The sequence below is a fragment of the Caloenas nicobarica genome, chromosome 2 (genome assembly GCF_036013445.1).
Source record: "Caloenas nicobarica isolate bCalNic1 chromosome 2, bCalNic1.hap1, whole genome shotgun sequence".
Lineage (NCBI taxonomy): Eukaryota > Metazoa > Chordata > Aves > Columbiformes > Columbidae > Caloenas > Caloenas nicobarica.
Window position 1 is genome coordinate 109,731,601 of NC_088246.1, and position 26,026 is coordinate 109,757,626.

Consider the following 26,026-nt stretch of genomic DNA (forward strand, 5'->3'; position numbering starts at 1 on the left):
TCATGAGGTTTTCACAGACTGATTTAACCGATCCTATTCCCACGTTTGAGTTACAAGCGGTTTGGATCTTTTCAAAGACCTTGAGTAATGCTGCTGGCCAAGTCCTTTGACTTTACACCCATTTTGGATAGCTGAATATATAAAAGCAGGTTTTCCCCTATGTGCAGGTCATATTTTTTAAAACTGTGCCTAGAGGTGCGAGAATATTTTATTAGTTTTGCAGGTAGCAGCGTAAGAAATAAATGATTCCTAATTAAGGAAATCAACTGAGAACTACAGTAGACTGCATTCTGCAATTGGTGAAAGACAAAGTCCGGATCTGGATTCCTGAGAATGCCATCTTCATTAAAACGTTGCATTTTAGAGAGCATTTTGTGGTAGCGAGTCTTTGACGCTGCGCTGACAAGTGTCTTACATAAACTCCCATCTGTCAGCGAGCCCAGGAGAGCGCGTCTGAAATGTGGGACACGCAGCAGCAGCAAATCAACTGCCTGCTTTTAATAGCACAGCAAGACGTTTGAAGACATTTGGTATTTTTATTACTAGCTTTTGTCACAAAATGCTATTTTAAAATTTTTTTTTTAGTGGCCAAATGTTGTAATGGTTTTAAAAAAGCCAAAGCTGTTGAAACACTCGCTTCCTACACATCCAGCCCTTATTTCCTGAATGAACGCCCAGGCTGTAATAGGTGAATCAGGTCTGTGGTATGGGTCTGAGGTTCTGGGATCATTTAGAAAAACCCTTCTAAGATGTTTCTGGTTTTTGAAATGGAAACCCATTTAGGCCATGTATTTGTTACGCTGTCATAGCTTTTCTTAAGCCATTGTGCCAAGGGTGTAAGTACAAGTGGCTACAGCCGCTTGGGTGACTCAGGTTTTGGATCCCAGTTAAGTTCTGACAAATGGCCTCTCATATTGTGGATGTGTCAGTTTCCATAATTTATGATCGAAACAGATACCGAAACCCACTGATGCTGGCCGGGGATGCTGGAGGGAAATGATAATATTTCATTTAGGCTGGAAGTTTAAAGATAATCGTTTGTCACTGTGAATTTATTCCTTCCTAAGCAGCACCTGACAGGTGCAGAAGAGTTAAAAGAAACCTTCCTAAGCACTGGCTGCAGGATAGAGAACTTGCTATTTCTTTTTCTCCCCAGTCCTACAAAGCTTTCTGGCGTCTATAATGATGGAAAATCCTTTTCTTCCTACTGTTCTCCACTAATTGCATGGTGAGCTGCATTTAGGGGTCCGAGCTGGGTGCCGTGGAGGGGAATGAACCATCTCTGCGAAGTGCGGGTCTGTGCTGGTGTGAGCGAGGCAGCTGCAGCACTTGGCTGGGATGGGGAGAAGCAGGAGCCCAGCTTTGGCAGTGCCCGGTGCTTGGATCAGCTCCTTTCGATCATAAAACTGCACTTTGAGAGACTTTTCCCTTCGATGGCAAGTTTTGCTTTTGCATCTCTCCAGCATAGCCAGCATTGCTTACACCTGGGCTTTCTCGGGTAGAAACTGCCCCTCTAGCTATGTTCCAGAGAAACTAATTGGATGGTTGCCTTATTTGGAAGATCTTTCAGCTGTTCAGGGGGGTTTTTTGTTCCCTTCTTATTTTCAACTGTTAAGAAAAACAGGTTGCAATCTTTTTAGCTTCATGGAATATTTATGTCAATCAAAGGCATGAGCCTTTGGGCAGAAACCAGCCCAGTAAACTGTATGGTAGGGAACGTGGTTGCTGAGATGTGTAATTGTGGCAAATCTTGTTGAACAGTCGGAGCAAAGGTTAAGCAGCTGGAACATGTTATTTTTTAAAAAATTAATGTGTACCTTCCAATATGGAAAGGAACAGCAAATCTGACAGCTGTGAGCTCATTTACTGAGGTTAGCTTTTTGTTTACAAAGACGAAAAGGAGAAAGTATGAGAATGATGATTTTTTTTTAAAATTTTGCAGTTTATCAGTGTTAGCAGTTTGCAAGAAAGTAACTAGTTTACAGTTCAGAGATACCACATTTGAAACAATTACTGAAACTGTATGATACAGAAAAGAAGATAACACTGGGCAACAAAATACACAGAAGTGAGGCCTTTAAGATACTCGTTCTTTCCATTTTCCTTTTTTTTTCCTTAGAAAAGAGTGATTGTCTGTAAGTGTCAGACTGACTACAGCAACAAGACCAATACGAGTTTCTGTAAAGACATTTTTTCCCAGTTGGGTATCCTCTGGTGATGCTGCAAGTCATGCCCAAATGTTCCTGCATTGTCCCACGGAATATTTGCTTCTGTAGTGTAGGTGATTTATGGGTCTTCTTAGAGTCTTCCTGTAAATTATATATTTTATTTTTGTAGGGCAATGGTAGTATTTCTTCTTTGATATGAAAGCAAGTATGTTATTTAAATAAGACAATAAATAACCCATCTGCTCTCTTTCCAAAGCCTCTGTGGTGGCTGACTCACATGTGCTCTCTCTGTAACCAGGTTTGGTAGATACTTGTACTCTGATAAATGTGCAAGTTAAACACTCTTCCAGTGAGGGCTTTCACTTCTTCCACTGAAAGGATGACAGTTTTGGAACTACTTCCAGGAAAATAATTTTTTACATAATAAGTTTATTTCTAAGTTTTCTGGGAAGCTCAAAAACTAAATTGAGACCAATTGTTCAGTTCTGTTAAAGAAAGAGTTTGAGTACTCAAAAGTGAGAAAAAGATTTTTGATAAATGCAACTGTTGGACCTCTGACCTGTTGCTTTAGTCTCATAAAATAAATGAGTAGTTAGCAGAGGATTTAACTATCTATTTTTGATACATTAGTGAGTACTTAGAAAACAGATCAAATTAAACATTGTTAGAGATTTCCTGGAAAGCTGTCTGTACAAGTGGAATGTAGTATTAAGAATTTGTTTGTATGGCTGATTCCAGAACATTTCAATACAGAGGTAAACCAAAAAATAGCATTTTGAATATACAGTTGTTCATGTGTATGAGATCACTTCTGGAAAGCCACAGCCTTTTAAATCTTTTACTTGCATTTCCCTATGTGCAAACTTGCCTATTCTTTGGTCTACTGTAATTTTTAATAATTTTTGGGCAGGGAAAAATTTAATGAAATATAATAAGGGAAAAAGTAGAGTCTTACATCTGGGCAGGAACAACCCCAGGTTCCAGTATAAGTTGGGGAATGACCTATTAGAGAGCAGTGTAGGGGAAAGGGACCTGGGGGTCCTGGTGGACAGCAGGATGACCATGAGCCAGCACTGTGCCCTTGTGGCCAAGAAGGCCAATGGCATCCTGGGGTGTATTAGAAGGGGGGTGGTTAGTAGGTCCAGAGAGGTTCTCCTTCCCCTCTACTCTACCCTGGTGAGACCTCATCTGGAATATTGTGTCCAGTTCTGGGCCCCTCAGTTCAAGAAGGACAGGGAACTGCTGGACAGAGTCCAGCGCAGGGCCACAAAGATGATGAAGGGAGTGGAGCATCTCCCTTATGAGGAAAGGCTGAGGGAGCTGGGTCTCTTTAGCTTGGAGAAGAGGAGACTGAGGGATGACCTCATTAATGTTTATAAATATATAAAGGGTGGGTGTCACGAGGATGGAGCCAGGCTCTTCTCAGTGACGACCAACAGTAAGACAAGGGGTAATGGGTTCAAGCTGGAACACAAGAGATTCCATTTAAATTTGAGAAGAAACTTCTTCTCAGTGAGGGTGACAGACACTGGAACAGGCTGCCCAGGGAGGTTGTGGAGTCTTCTTCTCTGGAGACATTCAAAACCCACCTGGACGCCTCCTGTGTAACCTCACCTAGGTGTTCCTGCTCTGGCAGGCGGATTGGACTAGATGATCTTTTGAGGTCCCTTCCAATCCCTAACATCCTGTGATTCTGTGATTCATTTTATTATTAGTATGAAAGCTTTTTTGCCCCTTTTCAGACAATCTTTTCTATATTTGCATGATCTGATCTTGTTCATAAATAGCAGTTTTTACCTTTGAAAGATCGGTTTCTCTTCCTTACATGATTTTATTACTCAGATTTCAGAATCAATAACCATGTTATACAGACTACTTGATATCAATATACATGCAAGTCTGTCACTATTCAGTTTAAAGGGTTTCTCAAAGTTTATTTCTCCTCACAACTAACCTTCTGGGAATTTCTCCTCTACGAAAATGAGTTGTCTTGAATTCAACAAATAACAATAATTTTGGTATTAATGGGATCCTTACTAAGTCATTAACATTTTCTGTGTTGTAGCTTAACGGACCTGCTAGGTAGTTGGGGGTTTTTTTCTGTGCATAGCCCGACTTTAGCAATATGAAAATTTCTATAAATAGTTTTCATCTGGTATGCTGTTATCTGAAGTACTTTCGTACTCAAAACTTCAGATTTTTTTTCCAGCATTTAAGGAAAACTTTTCTATGAAGAGAAATATGTTCAAATAGTATTTCAAGTTACTTTTACAGTCATAAAACATTCAGTAGAATACCTAAACAACATAAGTCAACCAGTGTCAACAATTAAGCTTCAGTTTTACTTGAGAGCAATGCCACCGTTCATTTGTTGGCTCATTTTCTCTTCATTGGCAGAATCTGAAGAAGATTCAAGAAATGGACAAAGAGGCAAGTGATGAATCCAGCACAGATCTTGATGACTTAAAAAATGCTGACTGGGTAAGACAACAATTGAATAGTGATTCAGCATCATTACTAGTCGTTTATATTTCTTTATAATGCTTACCTAAGGTTCTTAGTTTTATTTTAAAATCAGTGTCTGTTGTTTTTGTAACGTATGAATTAATAGTAAGCCATGACAAGTTAGAACCAAATGGAGTCTCAACCTTCCTTCTCAGACAGACGAAACAATGTCCAGGCATTATCTTTTTTCTTTAGACTGTTTTCATAGAGAAGCTTTTGCAATTTAAGAAGAACTGGACATTTAGACAGGTATCGTGCTGACTGCCTTTCAAAGGGCAGAGCCATCAGCTGAGTTTCTCCAAGGGTGAAAGAAAAATGTTGCAGAGAAAGTCTTAACAGAAAGTAGCTTGTTTTATTTTCTAGTTACTATTCTTGCCAGTTCATAGAGGAATGTTATGAGGTTCTTAAAAATACTGGATTTCAGTCTCCCATTCTTCTATCCACCACATGTTCTTCCTCCTCTCCAGCCATTCTCGCTGCCCAAAAAACGAGAGGGAGGCGTTAGTGTGTGGTGCTCTTACAGACAGAGCGAAAGGAAGTTCAGTACTGAGAGGATATTGCTAAATCTTAGGACTTGGGGTCCATTCCAAAATTTCTGTTTGAAGAACAACTACTGGGAAATTTTGCAAGAAAGTTCTGGGCCTACAGTACCAAAAGTTTTGGATTCAATCACTCTTTTAATTCCCATACTATTAGCTGTAAGTCTGGAAACTTTCCTGACATGCTTGCAGTATACTTGAAATGGAAATATAGAGGTATGATATGAGAATTTCAAATTCTTTTTCTGTATTATCATGGAGACAACCATCACTTGAGGTGAGACTGCAGTCATGCTGAGTTGCAACAAAGTTTTTTTACGTTCATGAGGGTTAAAAATAGACTTAAATAAAATGGGTTTTGCTTGATGTGTTAAAAATAGAATAGTACAACTGTACTTATTTGATGGTGTCCTGAAAGGTGAATGAACAACTTTGGTTTAATCTGAGGTGGTATTCAAGGGTAAAGTATCAAATAAAATTTCTCTCTTTTCTCTTCAGGCTCGTTTTTGGGTACAAGTGATGCGAGATTTACGGAATGGTGTTAAACTTAAGAAAGTTCAAGAGCGTCAGTACAACCCGCTCCCAATAGAATATCAGCTCACGCCCTATGAAATGCTGATGGATGATATTAGATCCAAACGCTATACCTTAAGGAAGGTCATGGTAAGTCAAGAGAATCACTAGAATTTGTCAAATCTGAAATGTTCTTTTCCTTTTTTGTCTTCGTTTCTTATTTTTTGTTCTGAGAACCTTGAAATTATGATTTCGTGTAGATAGTAATGTTTATGGTTTTGATATGGCATCTTGAATTTACATAGTACATTGAGGGGAAAAAACGTGAAAACAACAAATATTGTGTATTTTGTTTTCCATATGACAGACATTTAAAATTCTGAAAGAAATACCTACATATCATATGCTTGAACAAATGACTTGTGTTGGTTTTATGATAATGCTAAGAGTCACATCAGAAGTCCTGTCACACTTTCCACTGAGAGATTATTTTAGGCTTTTCTTACTGGGGAGAACATTTATTTTGAGTTACAACATAATTTTTGGAATTCCAGAACATAAAGTGCTACCATGTTGTTACATGAGTGGTACTGTGTGACGGGAAAGGAAAACCTACAGTGATCGAAAACTTAGATTACCTATGAACTATATTACAGTGTTTGAAAACTTATGTTACTGTGACCTGTTATGAATTTTCAAGGAATACTCCATGTAAAAAAATTTAAATCTTCAGTTTGTAGAAGATGAGCTTAATTATTTTCAGCATGTCCTGTTGCTGCCTTCAAGTCAAGACTATGCCAAAGCAAGCTGGAGAGTGTTGATGGGTCTCATCCTCCTAGATACTCATAAAGGTGCATGTAAGGTTGACTTAGAGCACTCTTTTTATCAGAACCTATTCGATATTTAGTGGTATCTCCCTGTTCTTTCTTTCCTTTTGGTTTATATTGTGTTCAACATTAAGGTGTTCTTCCTGATAAGCTAGCAACTGATCTGAAGGGCCCCTTATCGCTCATAGGGCATTTTAAACCCCTTTGTCAGAGGCATAAATTTGGTCAATGTCAATATTTATACCTTGCACTTACTTATCTTTGCCTGGTGTTAGTTACAGTGGAAGCATTGTCTTAGAATATGCAGTGTTCAAATGTGTTTGCTTTCCTAACAAAACCTCACATAACCTTTGTTAGCGAGAAAGCCATGATTCCACCAGAAAAATTCAGAGATGGGAGTGGAGAGGAGACAGAAAGCGTGTGGTTTGTTCTATCAGAGATCATTAGAAAAAAGAATAAAGGAAGACAAAATTAGAAAAACTACATGGGGAGCAAATAAATGAGTTCTGTTAGAAATATAAATGCCTTTTATGTATGAGCTGAAAGTATTTCCTAATCAAGATCTGGATTTAGACTATCAGATTGTATTTATTTTCTGCAGCAGATGTTGCTTAAATATTAAATCAATAGGGTAAAATACATAGCCAGGTCTTGATGTGATCTCTTTCTGCTAACAAGTCAGAGAACTGCGCTAAGTGTTCCTGCTTCTCACTGCAGGAACAGTCCCCTCAGGACCTCGCTTACTGTGTGCAGTCAGGGTAGTAGTTTTGTTTGAATGGGATCCCCTGGGTCATCTAATTTTGCTTTTGTCAGACTAGCCTCAAATTCACCTTCTGCTGAGCAAGCTCCTGCCTCTTCAGAAGAGATTTTCTTCATTATATGGTAGGTCATGGGGGCACAGCTGCTGCTCTGCTCATCCAGACTCTCACTGTATACAAAATCCCTGCAAGCACCTATTTTTGTCCTGCTATCTTGCCCACTAGGTAGATTGTCCAAAGTGACCTCTGGACATAGACATGAATTGGGATTACAGTCAGCTGCAGGTACAGTACCTGTAATGCTGTCCGTGATGCGATTGCTGGCTTAGTCTGACAACTGCTAATGACATTGTGTTAGAAAAATAACTTCTTATTAGAAACCTTAAATGCACTAACTTGGATTCTGTCGCAGGGTCTGCTTGAAGAATGTGCAAAGCATGCACAACGATGAGTGCAGATTGACATGAAATGTGTGGAGCCTGAAGGATTCACACAAAATTACAAGTTTAGTTAGATCACAGCATCTTTTAGCCGACTGTCATGGGTCAAAGCTGATTATATGGTTTAGTGCTAGAGTTAGGTTATGGTTGGACTCAATGATCCTGGGGGTCTCTTCCAACTGAAATGATTTGATGATTCTATGATTCTGTATGTAATCCCATCAGAGAAAACTGTTGTGGCTCTTGGGAAGAGGAAAAAAGGACAAGAATCTGAAATCTGAATTTTAAGGCAGCCTGGGAAAGATGTATTATGTTTCTTTCTATCAGTCAAAACAGATGTTTGGCAAAATTTTTATTAAAAGCAATTTTTTGCTTTAAATTTATAGGTAGTATCTTAAGACTTGTTAGCTTGTGAAAATGCATATGCTACTAATAATAGCAAGATATTAAGTAAATTTTTTTAAGCAAATGAGATGCAACATGAAGTCTTTACTGTTCTTTTTATTAATATAATGCTGTGTTTAAAAGGGTAGCTTGATTTGTCTCTGACTGCTCGGTACTTTGAGTAGAAACTAGGAAAGGAACAAATGTTCCTATTAGGTGTATTACTTAGGAACTATTTTGGTGTTTCAGACTATGAAAAGTGTTAGCTAACAGATGTCAATAACTGGAGCTGTCTGTTCTTACCCGTCTTCGGTCACGGTGCAAATATTCGAAATGTTTTGAAGGTGTAAAATGCCAAATTCTGGGCTTTTTGTAAATAACTGGTTTCATTAGTTTCAGTGACGTTGACATTTCTATTTCAATACAAATGAAAAGAATTTCAAATTTGTCATTTCTCTATCCCTCTGATGCAACAGTCCTTGTTTGTGTCGTTGTTGTGGGAACAAGATAAGTTTAATCCTGGCATTTTGTAATCTTTGCATGTCTACCTGGAGAGATTTAATAGCATTTTTCTTCTATGGAGCACTCACTCCCAAAATAGTAAAAAATTGTGAACATTAGTAGAGTCAACACTTGGAAATGGGGAAATTTAAGAATTAAATTACTCTTGCAGGCTTAATTTTTCTTTATTATGCATACGTGTTAAGCTACAGCTTCGAATTCCACAATGGTTGCCAATTAGCTCCCTTTCCTGCCCACCTCCCCCCTCCAAGATGTGCACCCTTCACTGTATTTCTTGAGCAGCGCTTATTGAATGATAACTGATAACTCTTATGTTACTTATTCAATTCATGGCCATGAGGTACCTTTTGTGTAGTATCCAAACTCAGCTTTACATTGTGTAGCAGTTAAATTCTTCATAGGTAACGGTGCTCGTTGTATTCAAATTCATCACAAGTGCCTGTGATGCAGTGGTATTCCCTTGGACATGTTGCAAAAGGTGAATTTAGGCATATAGGTTGAAGCTATTATTATAAAAAATATCCAGTAAATTGAATGTCTAATCTGAGAATCCTGTGGCATAGTTGTTTGGGTATTTTTAACAAAAAGTTATTTATTTATTTACAGTATTTAGCATCTTACATTACTTACGTTAATTGCAATAAGAGCTGTGCATGCACAGGATTTTCATGAGTGAGATTTCAGATGTTTCAAGCTGGACATAGAGAATGTGAGGAAAAGACTTTGCCCGGTCTGTCCAGCTGAGGATTGTGGGGTCTGTCGTGCTCTTATGCACAGCTCCAACTCAGTGTCGCTGAGGGGTATCCAGCTGCTTGTAGCGGGGAACTTGCCTTTTTCATCTTCTGCCCTCATCACATGTTTCTGCAGAAGTTTAGGAGTCCTCCTAGGCAGAGCAGTGAGCTTTGCGGTTCCTGTCATGCTTCAGGGGTATTCTGAGAAGGACTGACTCTGTCTAAGTACTGTGGTTATTATGTGGGATTGTAAACTTGGATCTATAACAGATGTGCAGGAACAGCAGCACGAATACGGTGGCTTACGACGTGAAGTACCAAAGCACTTCATTCCTGGACACTTGAGCTTTCTGTGTGGTGTCAAATACACACTGTGTAACAAGTATGTTAACAAAAGCATTATACTGTCTGCATAATGAAGGATGGCAAATCTGTATCTACTTAAAATGCTTTAATTTGCAGCAGACCTTTGTCATGAGCTGTTCTGGAAATGACGGAGCATGTCCTCTCTGGCTCTTTCAGCGTCCATACAATTTCATTTTAAATGAAAATTTCTACATAGTACAAAACAATATCAGTTTATTGGTGCCTCTTAATTAGAGATAGCACTCTCCTACTTCATGCTGTCACCTTTTACAGTGAGACAAAGAAATGGCTGATATAATTGAATGTCAATGATAAGTGGTGTATCTTTTGTGAATGTCACGTGCAATGTACTTCTTGTTCGGGATCACCATATTTAAAGCTCAGGCTTGAGCCAAAGGTTACGAAGAACCATTTGCAGTTATTTTTAAAACTACAAATCCATATTTATATATTAAAATGTGATGGTAGCAGGTTGTGAGTGAGTAGGTGATTACATGGTAATTTTTCTGTGCTTTAGCTGTCTAGATGTCTAAATTTCTGATTGAATTTTATAATCCTTGGTTATGCTTGCCCTACACTGCCAATTTTAATGCATACTTCTGTACAAAAGTTGTTTTATACACATGAAGACTTAGGATAGTTTTACAGTGTTTTGAGGTATTTATTTAAATACTATTTTGCAGTTGAGGCCAATCTGGTATGTAGGAAAAGAAAGATAATTTTGTTGGGTGTGGTGTTTTTAAGGTTTTTTTTCCTCCTGCATGTATCATGGCTGCATCTGTGCAATATATCTCTGATTTAGATTTTAATCAAAAGCCATTAATTTTAATTAATTAAAAGATGCACATGAAATTGCTCATTACAGACAGTTAGTTTGAGTAAAGAAATAGATCTAGCGTGGACAGAGAGTTTAAAAGCTTCCCCTTCAGTGTCTTTCATACCAGCATCTTGTTTGGGTGCTGAGTACAAGAAGGTGGGTTCTGCCACCAGCGCTCCTGCTCTTGGCTGAGAAACATCCACTTGCTTCGCCACCAGCTCCCTCCGTATCCTGTGGAAAATCACTTAAGCAAAACCTTACATTCCTCCTTTTCCAATCAAATGGGAATACTGATAGTAATTATACCCTGGTGGCGCTAAGGCAGGGCGTAGAGTGCCCTGAGGTGAAAGGTTCAGAGCCATGTATAATTTATTTCATATTGTCATGCAGAGGGCTGTTCCCCAAGGCTGGAATGGAGATTATCAGTTTACAAAATGGCTGTTCTGATGGTAATAATTCTCAACTCCAGCTATCAGCTTTGACATCTGATGAACAGTAACTCGAGGAAGAGAGACTCCTCATTTCATTAACAATCCCACAAAGCATGCTGGCCTCAAAAAATTGCTCAGTCTTTAAACAGGAGAAATCAATCACACCACTTAAAATAATATTCTCCTCGTGATAAAATGTCAGATCACTGTTTAACATAAACCTCTTCAATTTTAATTTTTCTGTGCTATTTTTAGGAAGGTGATGCATGTTGCAGAGTTTAGCAGCTTGGTATTCTTTGCCAAGCTGTATGAAATTCACTTTAAGGAAGCTAAGGAGCTGGGTGGGGGGAACGAGTAGAATTTGGACCATGTCTGGGGTAGGATACCTCCAGAAAGAGTTCCCAGGAAAGCAATTAAATGTTCCCCAGGAGAGACTCTCATCGGCTTCCTTGTCGTGGACGTGATGAATCTTCTCTGGGAGGCTGTCACGCTGCCTTGGCCTGGAAACAGGGCAGAGCTTGTACGGCAGCTGCGTGGCATTGGGGAATTTCAATTTGGGATCGCATTCAGGTGACTTTGTGGGCATTTGAAACTATTTTTCTGACTGCAGCATTCCTTCTGGTTAACAAAAGCGCACATGATTTGACAAACCAGAGCTGTGTCTTTACATATATTTTCTGGCTACAGAGCTTGTGTGAATAGTCTCCCAAAATAAAATGAGCCAACTGACTCTTAAAAAGGAAAAAGAGAAAACAAAAGTGCTGAAATTTCGGACACTTTGGTCTAAGAAATACAGTGTTGTGGGTGTTTCTGTCAAATTGGAGCACAGGGCTGATAGCCAGCTACTGTGTAGTGGTAGAAGGTACCAGAAAGACGCCTGGCATAGGATGCTCTCTCATCCCTGGCAGTGCGCTTGGGCACTGCGCCATATGAAGGCTGAACCTGACAGGTGGATTTTTTTAAGCAAATCTGTACACTTATTCCCATTTTCCAATCTCTAAATTCTCCACATGGCAGGAGAACTTCCATTTTCTTCTTTTATATCCTGTGCCTACAGTGAATTGCTGCCTCTTTCCTGTGACGTGTTGTATATGGTCTCATGTCTAAATGAGGTAATCAGAGAAAAACATGTCTGTCTCTCTGGAGAAAACCAAGCAAACAAGCAAACAACCCTCACACAGCCCTTCTTCTACAGAAATACATGTTTTACAGTGAGGAAACATGCTTCCTGTACTTCCAATGGCATGCCATGGCATTCTAGTGATTCGCTTTCTGGACGCATTAGCAAACTTCGTTTTGCGCTTGAGTAACCTTTAAAACACAGGTGAAGAGGTAGCTATGAAATCACGCTCAGGGCTTCCTCCTCCTTTTTCCGGGATTTATACACAAGGGCAGCTCCTCATGGCCAGAGCAGCAAGATGAAGGCAAAAAAACAAGGGGAACGTATTTTTCATCCAGTGCTACAAGCAAATCATTGGTGATTGTGCCAGATCTGGCTTTGCTTTCAGGTCAGTGCTTGGGAGATGGTAAGGAGCTCAAGAAAACCGGGGCCTTAAAGAGCATCTCTGTTTTCTCAGGGGCTAAGAACAGAGATTTAGAGACTATGTAATGATTGACACTGAGACATGGTTCAAATAAGTGTTTTTTAAATGGTGTTGGCAACTTTTCCCCCAAGCAATATACAGTCTTCATCTGCATTCTCCCATAGACACAACTGCAGCCTTGACATGCAATATCATAATTTCAAAATCCTAAGTATTGCTGATTGAAGCTGCTGCAGTTGTGGTTATTCTGCAGCCATCCGCAAAGCTGAAAAGCTGTCATCCGTGTTTTTGCCTGCCTGTGCTCTGCACATGGATCGTTGTTCCGCTCAGGACTGGTGGGGTTTTACATCGGGTGCAGGTGCCAGAACACTGCAAGCTCTGTCAGGGTTGTTGTGAGTTTTCAATTGATCTCATCATCTGCATGAATATGAATGCAAAACACAGAAATACATATTTCACTTTCTCCTTTCCAGGTCAACGGTGACATTCCACCTCGATTAAAAAAGAGTGCCCATGAAATAATCCTGGATTTCATCCGATCGCGACCTCCATTAAATCCTGTATGTAATCCAGTGGGCTTCATTTCTAACAAAAATGTGGCTTTTTAAAGCATGTTTGTGTCCAGGGAATATGTTAAATATTATGTTTTCTGACATGGGATTTCAAAAATATTGTCTTCTGTATATAGAATGCCATATCTTAAAAGAACAGCGTCTAATATCTTGCACTACCAGTTAGCAGCTCTAATTACCAGCAGCCCTTTATCTCTGGTAAATCGTTATGAATTGGGGAAAAATACAATCCTTTTTCCAATTGCTGTGAGTTTTACAATTAAGTGCATATAAAATCACATCACAACATTCCACTTTTTTTTCTAAAAAAAATGTGGAATCTACTTTCAAGGAAGGACTGGTTTACGTAGACATGATTATCTTTATATCCCGAGGCGTCAGCAAGAAAACTGAAACCAACCCCACCACGGCCGCGCAGCCTTCACGAAAGGATCCTGGAGGAAATCAAGGCAGAGAGGAAGTTACGTCCAGTCTCACCTGATGAAATCAGGCGCAGCCGGCTGGGTAAGCACGTTGCTGGTTTTCACCTGCAGCATCCACAGAAAACTGCCCACATAAGCAGCAGCAATATTAGCGATAACTGTGCGGATTTCACAGAAGATAAAATTATTCTCCTCCCTTCAGAAAAAGAAGGAACCCACAGGCTTTGCTAGGGCTGTGCAATCTTTGTGCTAAGTTGTATTCAAAGATAAGATACTGTATCATGCAGCTTGATTCCCTTCTAGTTTTTAATGTAAGTATTAGATAAATTTAATGGCATTATATTGCTTCTTGCACATGACAGATTTGCTCAGAATGGAATTGGTGTTGCTTCTCCACAGTGCAATATTCCATACATGTCTGCAAGAATTCTTTACGTGTCTGTTTTTAATTAATTTTATTCTGTTTCCCGTTGTTATCATCATCAATGTCCTTATCTTAATTTAAAATCTCGTATTTCGTTTACTGAATCTATTGCTTTAATTTTGAATCCAAATCTTTGCTTCATTTTCTCAGTTATGGAACATGTGTTTGTATATATTTTCGTGGCCAAATAGTTCAGACCTGCACTGCACAGCATTTAATTTCTGCAGCGTATAATCAAGAACCTGCTATGAAATTCACAAATATTATGCTTTCCAACAATCAGCAATTTGCATTAGTTCAGTGGCTCTGATGACAAAAGCATGACAAATAACGTCTTACCTTGTGACTTACATTTCTTTAAGCGCACAGTATTTATCTGTGTCAGAAAAAATGACCCAGCTGGGTTTTTGAAGAGCAAAAGTGGCATCTTATGGCTGAAAAGCATGAAATAATCCACGTATGTACTCCTTGTCACTGCTTTTTGCAAAATATTTGTGCTTGCCACATGTGCGTAAAGGCACTGCTCCAGATTCAAGTGGATTGTGATGACCCATTGTCTCCAGAGAAAAACAATTTCATCAGTCTTGCTTTGTTGTGTTGTTTTGGAAGTGCTTGGTAGAGTTCGGTGAATGCTTGGGTGCATTTTTAAAAGCATGATGTTTTGAATATTGTTTCTTTGGGCCTTCCAATTTCTGTTTTGCATTCAGTTTGTGCTTGCTGTATCAATTAAGGTTTCTAATAGGCCTAGACGTTTTTCCAAATGTAAGAAGCTTGTAAAAACTTGGAACGATTCCTTACTTTTCTTTCAAACACTTAATTTTGGTATTTTATATGTTCTCCATCTGGGAACTATCATGTCGTCTCAGGGGCAGCAAATCTGATCTAACAGATCTTTAAAATTTCTAACTGATATAAATGATGTCAAACCCCTTTAGTAAACAGTTTCTAAAAACAATGTTAAATTTTGGAGTATTGCTGGTTAGGACTTCATGTGCTGATTTCAGGGCATGGCCTCCAATGAGGGATGCCTTTCTTCAACCAATTCTTCACTTTTTGTTAAAGAATTGAATTTTTGAGGGTTTTTTTTAACTATGGTTATTCCCCTTCAGTCCAGGGAATCATTTAGATTAAATGCCATATTACTGGAGGTTTAGAAGGGGATGCATTCACGTTTTACATCTCAAGTGTTTATTTGCTGCTGGCATGAAGAAGAAAAAAGAGCAAAGGCGTTGAAGATCATTTTCCTCGTGTTGAAATACGAGATTTTTTTCTTTCTCACATTGAAATGATTGTTATGACCAAAGTTCCTTTTAGAATAAAATGTGTTTCTGCAAAATTGGGAATAGAGTAATGCTAGTGACATTCAGTACAGTACAAATAGATCTGCCATATAGTTTAAATGACCACTGAATGTAATTCAGTGTAACAGCATGTAAGATAATGAGGCTTAAGGATTATTAATCTAAGTAGAAACACCATGTGGGACATTTGTGCCATCTGGATGCATAGATGAGGTTCTTAGGGACATGGTTTAGTGGTGGACTTGACAGTGTTATGTTAACAGTTGGACTCAATGGTCTTAAAGGTCTTTTCCAACCAAAACAATTCCATGATTCTATGATTTGTTGCTATTAAAAAGAAGGGGGGAAAAAGAGCATTACAGTGAAATATTTGGGAGTATAAGGCATGTTGCACACGTGCCAGAGTTATTGCCTGTTGCTCAGTTGGTAGCAGAACACAACTACACTTGACTATTGGGGTGAGCAGAGCTGCACTCCTTCAGTTCCCCCTCTGTGACACGGGTGGAACTTTGGCATGTTTTTCCCAGCAGCCACAGGCTTCGTCCCTCTGTTCTGCACAGCACATGCCCACGGGCAAGATCCTGTGTGCCCTGAGCTGCCACCGAAAAGAACCAGCCTGTGGCTGGCTGTTCTCAGTCTAAAACTTCATTGGAAATGGTAATTTAATTCTTGGTAGGTGTTCTAACAAAGTGGGGAGAGGTTTGACTGGAGGAATTGGAGTGAGCTTTCAAATGACCTCAAGAAATCATCAGGGTAAGCTATCGAGACAAACACAGCCTTGAGGTACATGTCCTTTTAATTAAAAGCATGGATTTGTGACTGCAGCAAGTTGAGTTAATGAAGCTGGGAGAAAACATTTTTTTCAGATATATGTTTTATCAACCTTCAGTTAGGACTCAGCATTAGGTTGTAAATGCCCTTATGCTTTAAATATATTTGCCTTTCTGCTACGTTTGGACAGGGATTTAGATGCAGTTTCTGTACCTTGTTATCTGTGGCTGATGTTGTCTCGTTAATGAACTACAGGAAAAATACCCTGACTCCCAAATTTGGCTCTGAGTCAGCCACCTACTCTGTTCACCATGCAGATTGGGGTGCCAAACTCATTTTCACTGGGGGCCACATCAGCCTAGCAGTTGCCTTCAAAGGGCCGAATGTAATTTCAGGAGCAGTTACATTTATACAGTCCTAAAATTATATTTGACACCCCTGACATGGATCTCTTCTCATGAGCAAAACTTGTCCCAGCACAACCTTTTTAAAAAAATCTTTTAATGCAGTGGTATGTGAGTCTGACAGGCCCTTTCATACCACTTTGCGTGTTTTTCACCTGTCAAGTAAGACAGATAAGCTGATATCAGTTTTGATGTGTTCTTGTACATTCTTGTCACTGGGCTTGGCCTGCTTACTTGGATTAATGCATTGACATTTTTGTTTTCAGTTGAGAAACATTTTGAGTGTCTGCTCCCTGAATTACACAGTTTAATTAGAAATATACATAGATATTTCCAGAAATAAAGGACATTTGACCACTTTCTTGTCTAAGAATAAAATGGTTAGAGGCCCAGAAAGATGAGGATAATACTACGGCTACATTTTAAAGGCTAAGTCCACCTAAGATTTTTGAAAAGAAAAAGAATCAGCACAGATCACACTGTGTTTGGCCTTTTTTCCCATCCTTTTCAAGGAAACTACTGCTCAAGCTTAGCTTGAGTGTCTCTCTTTATTAGTTTAATTATAATCATTGGAGATTATGCTTTAAAAAATTAGAAATATATTTATTTCAGGTCACTGAAACTTGTGTGAACTGTGGCTTTGTACTTTCAAAATTTTTCAGCTCTTTCTCTCCTCCCTCTCTCTTTTCCCTCTCCCCTTTCTCTCTTTCATGGCATTTTAATTGAAAATATTCAATTTTTAAGATACTTGCTTCTTGTTTTGATATTTGATTTGTTGAATTCCAAAAATCTCATTCTAGAACTATACAAATACATTTATAATTGCTTGGTTTGCAAGTCTCATTTGTGCTACTATGGTTTTCAGACTTTGAGCTTTACTACAGTAAAGCAAAAGTACATCTGACACATTTTGGATTTAGGCAACAGAATCCAGAATGTCTCAAGTGGAGTTAATATTTTGTTTTCGTTATCCCTTTGCTTTTCTAATAGCTGAATTGTTTTCTTTTTGTTGTTTTTGTTTCTTTTTTACAGCAATGCGGCCACTTAGCATGTCTTACAGTTTTGACTTGTCAGGTAAAAGGTGCAACGACACCTGACGTGGTTATTGTGCTTATCGTGAATTTTGTTCCATCTGCTTGTTGAATTCCCATTTTAAAAAGAAACTTGAAGGGATTCTTCCAAGATATGGTCAGTGAAAATAAAAATTAAGATAAATTACTTACTAATAACTACATTTCCCTTGCCACGAAAGAATGCCTACGTATAGGAAACAACTGCATTTCACCTGAAATAGAATGCTAGAATTCTGTTTAAATAAATAACCAAAGTAAGGCGGCCCAGAGATATTCCAAACTCTAAAAAGGATTGCAGAATACTAAGTCACATTTAAGTCTGATTTACTTATTTATTCATCTGACCTTAGTGTCTTTACACTCGCTTTTTGACTAGACTATCTTTTGCAGAACTTCATTTCTCACAAGGGTCCAAAAACTAGTTTTGAACTCATCTGCCTTTCTGGATTTAATGAAATACACCTATGAATACTAATCTAGAAAGGAACTGTCAGTTCTACTGAGTGTCTTTACAGTATATGCTTTGTGAGTCATGAAATCAAAGACATTCACTCTAAAGAGGCTAAACCTTTTTTCTTTACTGATTAGCAAAATAAGTTGCTAAGGCTTGCTGGTAATACCTGATACAGCAGATTCAATAGATGGTCCTTTATGAACTATTTAATTTCAAATTTCCTTTTGGTGGGCCATTAGTTAGGACATGCGATAACTGTATGAACATGTTCTACTTCAGAGACAGCGATGTCAGAGAGAGTTTGTGCCTACTAGCCAGAAAATAAATCAATTCCTCACTTATTGTACACTAACTTCCTGGGATGCTCAAGCCCACAGACTCCATCATTGAGGCTGAAAATATCCTACATTAGCCTCGAAGGTTTGTCTGCTGAGGAGAGCTCTTATGCTAGCTCTTACCTAATTTTCCCTAGGTGACTCCCAAGGAAAACAGTCTCCAAATAAATCCATGCTCTCATTTTGTGAAGAAGCAACAGCAGCTGTACCCTTCCCGCTTCCAATTGCGCATAGAAACATCTCATCTGCGACTTTTGCAGAGTTTTCATCCTCTGTTTCTCCGTGCAAGCTTTAACCTCATGTGCTTATTTTCTGACCAAAGTCCTAGGGTATTGTGAACTGGAAAGACCATATAGAAGTTTTTCGATTACCATAATATAAAAAATACAGTAGTTTTGTAATATGGGAGCGAAGTTCACAAGTGACCTGTCTGTGAACGCGGCTTCATGTTCCGGCTGAGCCAAGTAAAGAGCTTGTCCCGCTGTCAAGAGGCGAGGAGGGGGTGTCACTGCTCCTTCCCCTCCAAGTATATGATTCCCCCTCCTCCTCTGTGCCAGGCCTGCTCATTTACTCACAAAATGACCTGGTTAAACCCACGTAACCCAGGAACAAATACTTTTATTTTTTTGCCGGGTTGATTTTCTGCTCTTTCAGTCATTTAAACCCTCTGACTATCTGATCAGATGATCCGAGGGCTGGCTGAGGACAGATGATGAGCATGGGAGGGAGGGAGGGACAGGCTCTCCCTGCCAGGGGCAGTGGCAAACTGTTAATCCAGCTCAAGCCCTTTTGTGAAACCTTACACGGGCGTATTGTGCAGCTACTACAGCTCTCTGCTGGGATTCAAATTGTGGATGTACTTGGTAGCACGTTTTACTCCACTGAAAGCCGAAGGGTCCTCAGGGGGTCAGAGAGCAGCACAAACAGGCAAACTTCAGTTTTCAAAAAGTTTTGCTGCTTTCAGAAATGCCAGAAGTCCCTTCAGTTTTAAGACTGTAAAACTGAATGTGGCAGTGACCAGCAAAAGGGAAATGTTCAGATCTGTCCTGCTACATGTGTCTGTCTGCTTCTTCTTTTGCTTTTTATTTCCAAGAATCCTGAGACATCCTCATTCGTTTATATCCAACTAACATTTTGTAAAAGCTTTCTTCGTAATCCATTAATTCATTACCATAATGTTTTTATTTTAAAAGAAGTAGCTCCATAGCAATCTACACTGGACTTGGATTTGCTCTTTTTGACTGACCATCGAAGAATTCTTCCTGTTTTCTTTATCCATCTTCCAAATGTGATTGTTTTTTTGTTTTTTTAAATCATCTGGTTCTCAGCAAGTAGTATCATACGGTGTGACTGAGTGGCCTGATAAATTGTCTGTAGAAGGAAATTGAGGATGATTAAAACATTCCAATCAGGTAGATGCGAGACACCAGATGAGCAGTACAAATGAATGAGATGGGTTGGGCTGTCGATAGTAAGCAGATAAGAGATAGTTTGAAATGTTGTTGCTTTGCATGCTTTTACTTTTTTCCTTATTTGGGAGTCAGGGAAGCTATCCTGTGCTTTCATTCTGTGATCACCGTTTCCACACACTTGCTTTTTCATTGCTTTCATCGCTTTCTGCTTTGATGGTATTGCTGTCATGGAAAAACACAAACCAGCTGAAAACCAGAAGTGTTTCCTACAAAGCACTAAAGGACAGGTGTGCAGGCTTTTATTGTGTTTGCTCTCTGCGACTGGGATATGATGCAGACCAATTCTGAGAAGACTTGAGCTGGCACCGAGCCGGTGGAGCTGGTGTGTCCCACTGCCCGGCTCCAGGCATCTGCCTGCTGCTGTCACCCCCAAAAGCAGGCGAGAGGTGCCTGGGACCTCCTTTTACACTGCGGTTTGCTACCGGTGGAACACAAGGAGCATGCGGTAACCACCTGTAATGAGAGTAATCTGAGAGGTACTCAGATATCAACTAGGGACCAGAGCAATCATTGCCCACTTCTTCTAATGGAAAAATAGCTTAAAAGCAGCTTCACTTCTATGCACTGCGTTGAATGTAGCTGAAAAGACCAGTATTTCCCACTCTTAACACTCAGGTTCCTACCTGAAAGCCGTACGCGTGCCTGCTTTGAAGTTGTTACTTCAGAGACAGTTTGTACATTTTGGGGGTGGAGGGGTGCAGGGAGAGAAGAAAAAGTAAGCGGAAGCGTGTAGACCCAAACTTCACAGGGATTATTCCTGTTGTTCCCAGCCTTGCAAGGTGACATTTGTCACTCTTGGCTTTGCGTGGTCTGTGCCTCAGACCAGTGTGAGGAAGGAACTCCACCAGGTCCCAGTAATCGCTTAGTTCAGATAACACAATAAAAAATGTGAAGCAAACACCAGCAAAAGCCTGGCAGTTTGCTATACTGAATTATTAGTTCTCAGGTTTGACTTTAACAGCTAAGTCCATTGAAAGGAAGAGCACACCTCTGTTACCACTATTCATTATATAATCTTTCCCAGTATATTATCATCATCGTATACCTATATTCATTCTGCAAATCCATTTTAGCCTTTTAAACTCAGTGTAAAAATGATAAGGTTGAGGAGTACATTCGCTGTATAGAACAAAATCAGGTTTCTGTTGTAATTATTTGCCAAGGAGAGCTGGTTAGGAGGCAGGCAGCATATGGTTACATGCATACTGTGGTTTGCATGTAATCTGTGGTCTGCTTAATTCCTTGTTTCGTAAGAGACGTAATCTTACATGTAAATAAAGGCGCATTTCATATTATCCTAGGGTGGGGGTTTTTTTGTCTGCCTCTTCATAAGGCTAGTCAGGGAAGTCCAACACAAAGATGAAGTAATCAAATAAAGCCCTTTTCTTTCATTTGCATGTTGTAATGATAGCTTAGAAGGATCTCAAAAGAAACCAAACATATTCATTGGATTTGCAAGTACTACTCATTGTACTTGCTGCCTGAAAACATGGAGAAATGACGCTCTTCCAGTGTGTCTGACTCTTTAATAAAATCTTAACCCCAGGGTGTTACTCACACAAGACCTTTTTTTTTTAACATAATTTGGATCATCTCCAAAACATTTAGATGCTGTATGAAACTAGAGATTGTGAAACTACTGCCCATTAAAAAAAAAAAAAGTTTTTTGTTTCAGAGAATTGTCCATTAATTTCTTCTCTCATATTCATTTTTATAAGCATTAGTCTAATTGTTGTTCCTGACTTGTTTATCCTGATGAATTTTATCTTGTTTATGATGATGTACGATTATTTCCCACATGGTAATGTTTTCGTTGCCTGAGCACCTCACTAAAATAGCTTAAAGTAATCATTTTTTGGACTGTATCTGGTAACAAATCCTGGTTTTAATTTTGGAACAAGTTATATTTGTTGAAACCTATTTGCTGAAACTGTAAAATTTCATGATCTCTTCCTTAAATTATTATGATCCTTTTATTCAGGTATATCCAGTAGTGTAAGTGCAGGAATGATAAACTGAACTCAAGCACTGTTGTCAAACCAGATTTTATAAATTGGATGGTTTTCTAATTTTACTTTTGTAACAAATTTTTGGTTTATTGTTGTTTTATTTAGTGCTTGCAAGTTGGAAAAACACTTCCTGTGTTTTTTCTTTAGAGGAAAGAATGGTAGTAAATGACACATCCTGCTCAAGAGCCCTTCAAAACAAATACTATGGATTGTATTCTCGATTCACCTGAAGCTTCCATGGTATTTCAAGAAGACTTATAAACAATCTGTTTCTGAACAATTCATACATGTGTGAACTTAAATCTGTTTGAGGCTTTGGCAATAGTGATTGGCTACATAAATTACCTCCAAAATGCATCAGAAATTTCCCTTTCTGGAGCCTAAAGAAATAGTCTCTCTTGTTTGTAGCACTAGACAGGTAAAGACTGGCCTTACATCCCAGAACAGAACCAAGAGCTGTTCTGCTGCACAGAATTCAAACCCCGTCTTAGTTGTGCCAGGGAAGGTTCAGATTGGGTATTAGGAAAAAATTCTTCCTGGAAAGGGTCGTCAGGCATTGGAACAGGCTGCCCGGGGAAGCGGTGGAGTCACCAGCCCTGGAGGGGTTTAAAAGGCATAAAGATGAGGTTCTTAGGGACGTGGTTTAGTACTAGAGTTATGGTATGCTTGGACTTGATGATCTCGAGGGTCTCTTCCAACCAGAATGATTCTATGATTCTAAATTCTTAGAAGACAAAACAAAACCCCCAAACAAGCAAACAAAAGCACAAACCAGAAAAGAACAGAAACTAGATATGTGTTTTATCGCCTCCCGTAGTGCTAGGGGATGTCTGCTGGATGTTCCATCCTCTTGCCTTTCCCCACAGCTATTGTGTGTTTTATCTTTTGGAAAGAGGGCGATACTGTTGGCCTTCCCATCACCTTTATTGTGGTGAGTCCAACAATACTCGCAGGGTGTCCTTCAGCCTCCCTGCCGCCGGGCAGGGGAGTCACCACCCAGGAAGCTCTGGCAAGGAGGGACACGACCTCTGGCTGGCGTGGGGTTGGTGCTGGGGCTGCTCCATCGGACGGTCTGTTCAGGAACTGCCCTGTGCAATGGAAAGACAAACCAAAGGTTTTTCTCTTGCTCATTTGGGAAAGCCGCTTCAATCAACTGCACGCCAGCTAAATACGAGGTCTCAAGAAGTGGTTTTGGCAGCAGGGCGGTGAGGCAGTTCAGTTTTTGTTTTCCTCCTGTCGCTTTCTGGGGTTGCGTTGAGTGGCTGTTAGAGCTGGAATGCATTTGATGTGGAGGATGCCCGTGCTGTACTCACAGAAATCCAGGAGGAAAAAACCCATGACCTATAAGCCATAGTGGTAGTCAGGACACCCATTAGCAAAGCCTTTGAAGATAGGAACTAAGGGTTAGAGAGTCGAAGTCTTTGATTGCAAGTCTTTGTAGGGAGGACCTGAAGGCAGTAATGACACTGTAGTACACAGATTCATAGGCTTGGAATGTCACCATGACTTTAATAGTCCAAATAATTGCCTTTTCTTATACTCCTAGTTGAAGGTATGATTTATAGAGGAACTGTAATACAACCCCTGTCCTTTCTAGCTCAGTTTCCAGCATTCAACAATAACCTCATTAATTAAAAAGGTATATTGATTTCACTTACTCCTCTTCTCATTCCTTTTCAATAGCTACTCTGGTGAGAATCTTGTAAAACAGATGTACTGCCGTGACTGAAGCTTTGTCTAGACTGTGTAGTTTTATCTTACCTGGTGCAAGAATGGCTTTTATCAATGCAAATTGTGTTGTAGCAGCAGTGACCATGTCTGTTTATACCAGGGCAACTGTGGAAGTAACTCCAGATGATGTGTGAGTACTTATGTTGTTGGCACTGGGAGTATCTGGGTGATATAATTTCTCTGTCATAGTCCTCCCGGTAACCTAAGGTACGAGTCATTTGACCTTCTGTGCCTCTTTTCGCCATATATAAAAACGGGAATAATAACTTGTCATTACCCTAGCTTTAAAATACCTGGAGGTACTTTGTTATTACAAGACTGGGGAATGAGTCCTATAATTACATGGGTAGCAAAACACATTTGTAGAAAGACGAGATGCTTAGGCACACATGCAAATGGGAGATTAAAAGCTTCTCTTCCTTCTTCCTCCAACATATTTTTCTCCAGATTGGAATACTGCACTTTGAACTTTTACAGGGATAAAACTGATTTACCAGACCAAACTCTAAGCTCTCCTAAAATATCAAAGCTTAGGTCATTATCTTAATGTCTAAGCTAAGCTAGGTTAAGCACAGCAGACCAAAAGCTTACATTACCCGAAATGCGTCTTCATTGCACGCTGGCAGAAATCCCGAGTAATTTATCCAGTGGAGTAACATCCTTGTAAAACTCGTGTAGATGAAAATAGAGCTGGAGCCTCATGTTTCTGCTGTTAGATGAAGATTTGACATCACAGGCATATTTTTGATACAGATGACCATGCAAACCTAGGAATTGTGCATCTTTTTGATGAATGCTAGTTATTTAGCTCATTTTCATTCCTTTTCTGTATACTGCAGAATAAAGTGTAATTCTGTCCTCACAGGAAAAACAAGGTTTATTCCATGCTAAACTTCCTAATTTCTGTGTTGTGTTGTCTTCAGATTCACTGGAAACCTACTTGCTCAGATACAGTTGTGCATTCTTCCGATACTTGTCGTATAGTTAATTATAGACTATAAGTTGAAGGAAGAATATTTTCGGGCCTAACACAGGGTGGTTTTTTTTAAAGTTGATTGGTATTAGTCTGAGGTTGGTTTTTAGTATTGTGCACTGCTACTTTTTTCCACTGCCTTCATTCTTTCATATCGCTTCTGTACCACAAGCCATTGCCTGTAGTTCTCTGAGAAATGTATTGCTAAAGTAAAATAATTGCACACATATAACTATCACAATTTTTTTTTTTTCCTTTTGTGTATATTGCTTTGACAGTAAGATTTGAGAAGGCAAAATAAAAATTGTTCTGTTTCTTTTGGTAGATGTAGCTACGCCAGAGGCTGGAAGAAAATTATTGGATGCCTCTGTAGTGAACGGTGGCCCAGCACCACAGGGAAAGCAGAATGGGGCCACGCAAGTAACAGTACAACGCAAGAGACTCCTTAAGGCTCCCACGTTGGCTGAACTTGACAGCTCAGATTCAGAGGTAAAAAATCAGGACACAACTTGCTTCTCGATTCGTCAGAATTGAGTCTTATTCCTTAATTTGCTGAGCTGATCAGGTGAGAAGTGTCTTTGCAGATTATGATCTGAATTTTCCATGAGTGCTTTGTCAGCCCACAGAACTTCAAAAATATTAGATCAGACCTCAAAAATGAGAATATTCCTTAAAAGGTTAAACACTAATTTTGGCCTTAAACCCAGTATTTACTTGTTTTTTTTCTAGATGTCCACAGTGTATATGTAGCAATTATGCTTTTGGGAATGCAGGCAAATGTGTTGCACCCTTCTGGCAGCCGTGCAGGAGCTGTCACTAAAGCTGTCACAGCCTCACTGTACCAGCTGTTAAATAAAGAGCATCAGCTGTGCCAGGAGGGTTGCAGTTTGGTGCAAATGTCAGTTGGTTTGCTATAGAGGCTTGGGAAGTACCGCCCAACAAATGTTTCACAGATAGGGACAAGCAAATACCACTTAGATGGAGAAACTACTTTGAATCCATCCTATCTCAAATGGAGAGTTAAAGATGAAAAAAAAAAAAAAGGCATAAAAAGGAGAAAAGCTAAAAAAAGCTGCCTAGTTTAAAAGCTGCATTACATGTGATCCTCAAGAAGCACCAACATTACATCCTCAAGAATGAGCTTTGTCTTCTGCACCAGTAGCAATATTAATTGAGTTTGGACCTTTCTGAAAGAGAAGCTGCCTGGAAAGCCCACGCAGGCAGGGTTTATTCACAGAAGCTCATTTTAGCCTGGGGAAAGCAGCCTTCCGTGACTCTCTTTCTCTCTAGTAAAAGGGGAAGGAGGAGTTTCCTGACAAGGCGCTTACAGAGGCACCTAAGCTGAAAGATAGGAGGCTGGGTGGAAATATATGTGAGGAGAAATATATTTTTGCGTACTTTCTTTATCTATGAAAGGTTGACCCGCTTTGTATTAGGAGTTATCCTATGGGTGACTTGTGTGGGTGCATAATTTGGTGCATCTGTTCTGAAGGCAGAAGAGATTTGCATTCTGAAATCTCTCAGCAGTCTTTAAAATTAC

The 26,026-nt window shown here is 39.5% G+C and overlaps 1 protein-coding gene across 1 annotated transcript in view; it reads left to right on the forward strand.

Annotated features, from left to right (window-relative positions):
* The window catches only part of SPIRE1 (spire type actin nucleation factor 1), a 133,023-nt gene that overhangs the window by 87,529 nt on the left and 19,468 nt on the right, over positions 1 to 26,026 (forward strand). Inside the window, exons 5-9 of the mRNA XM_065628014.1 lie at positions 4,566 to 4,649; positions 5,711 to 5,875; positions 13,019 to 13,105; positions 13,492 to 13,621; positions 24,812 to 24,975. Of these exons, the coding sequence (XP_065484086.1) occupies positions 4,566 to 4,649; positions 5,711 to 5,875; positions 13,019 to 13,105; positions 13,492 to 13,621; positions 24,812 to 24,975 (630 nt within the window). The remainder of the gene's footprint in view (positions 1 to 4,565; positions 4,650 to 5,710; positions 5,876 to 13,018; positions 13,106 to 13,491; positions 13,622 to 24,811; positions 24,976 to 26,026) is intronic.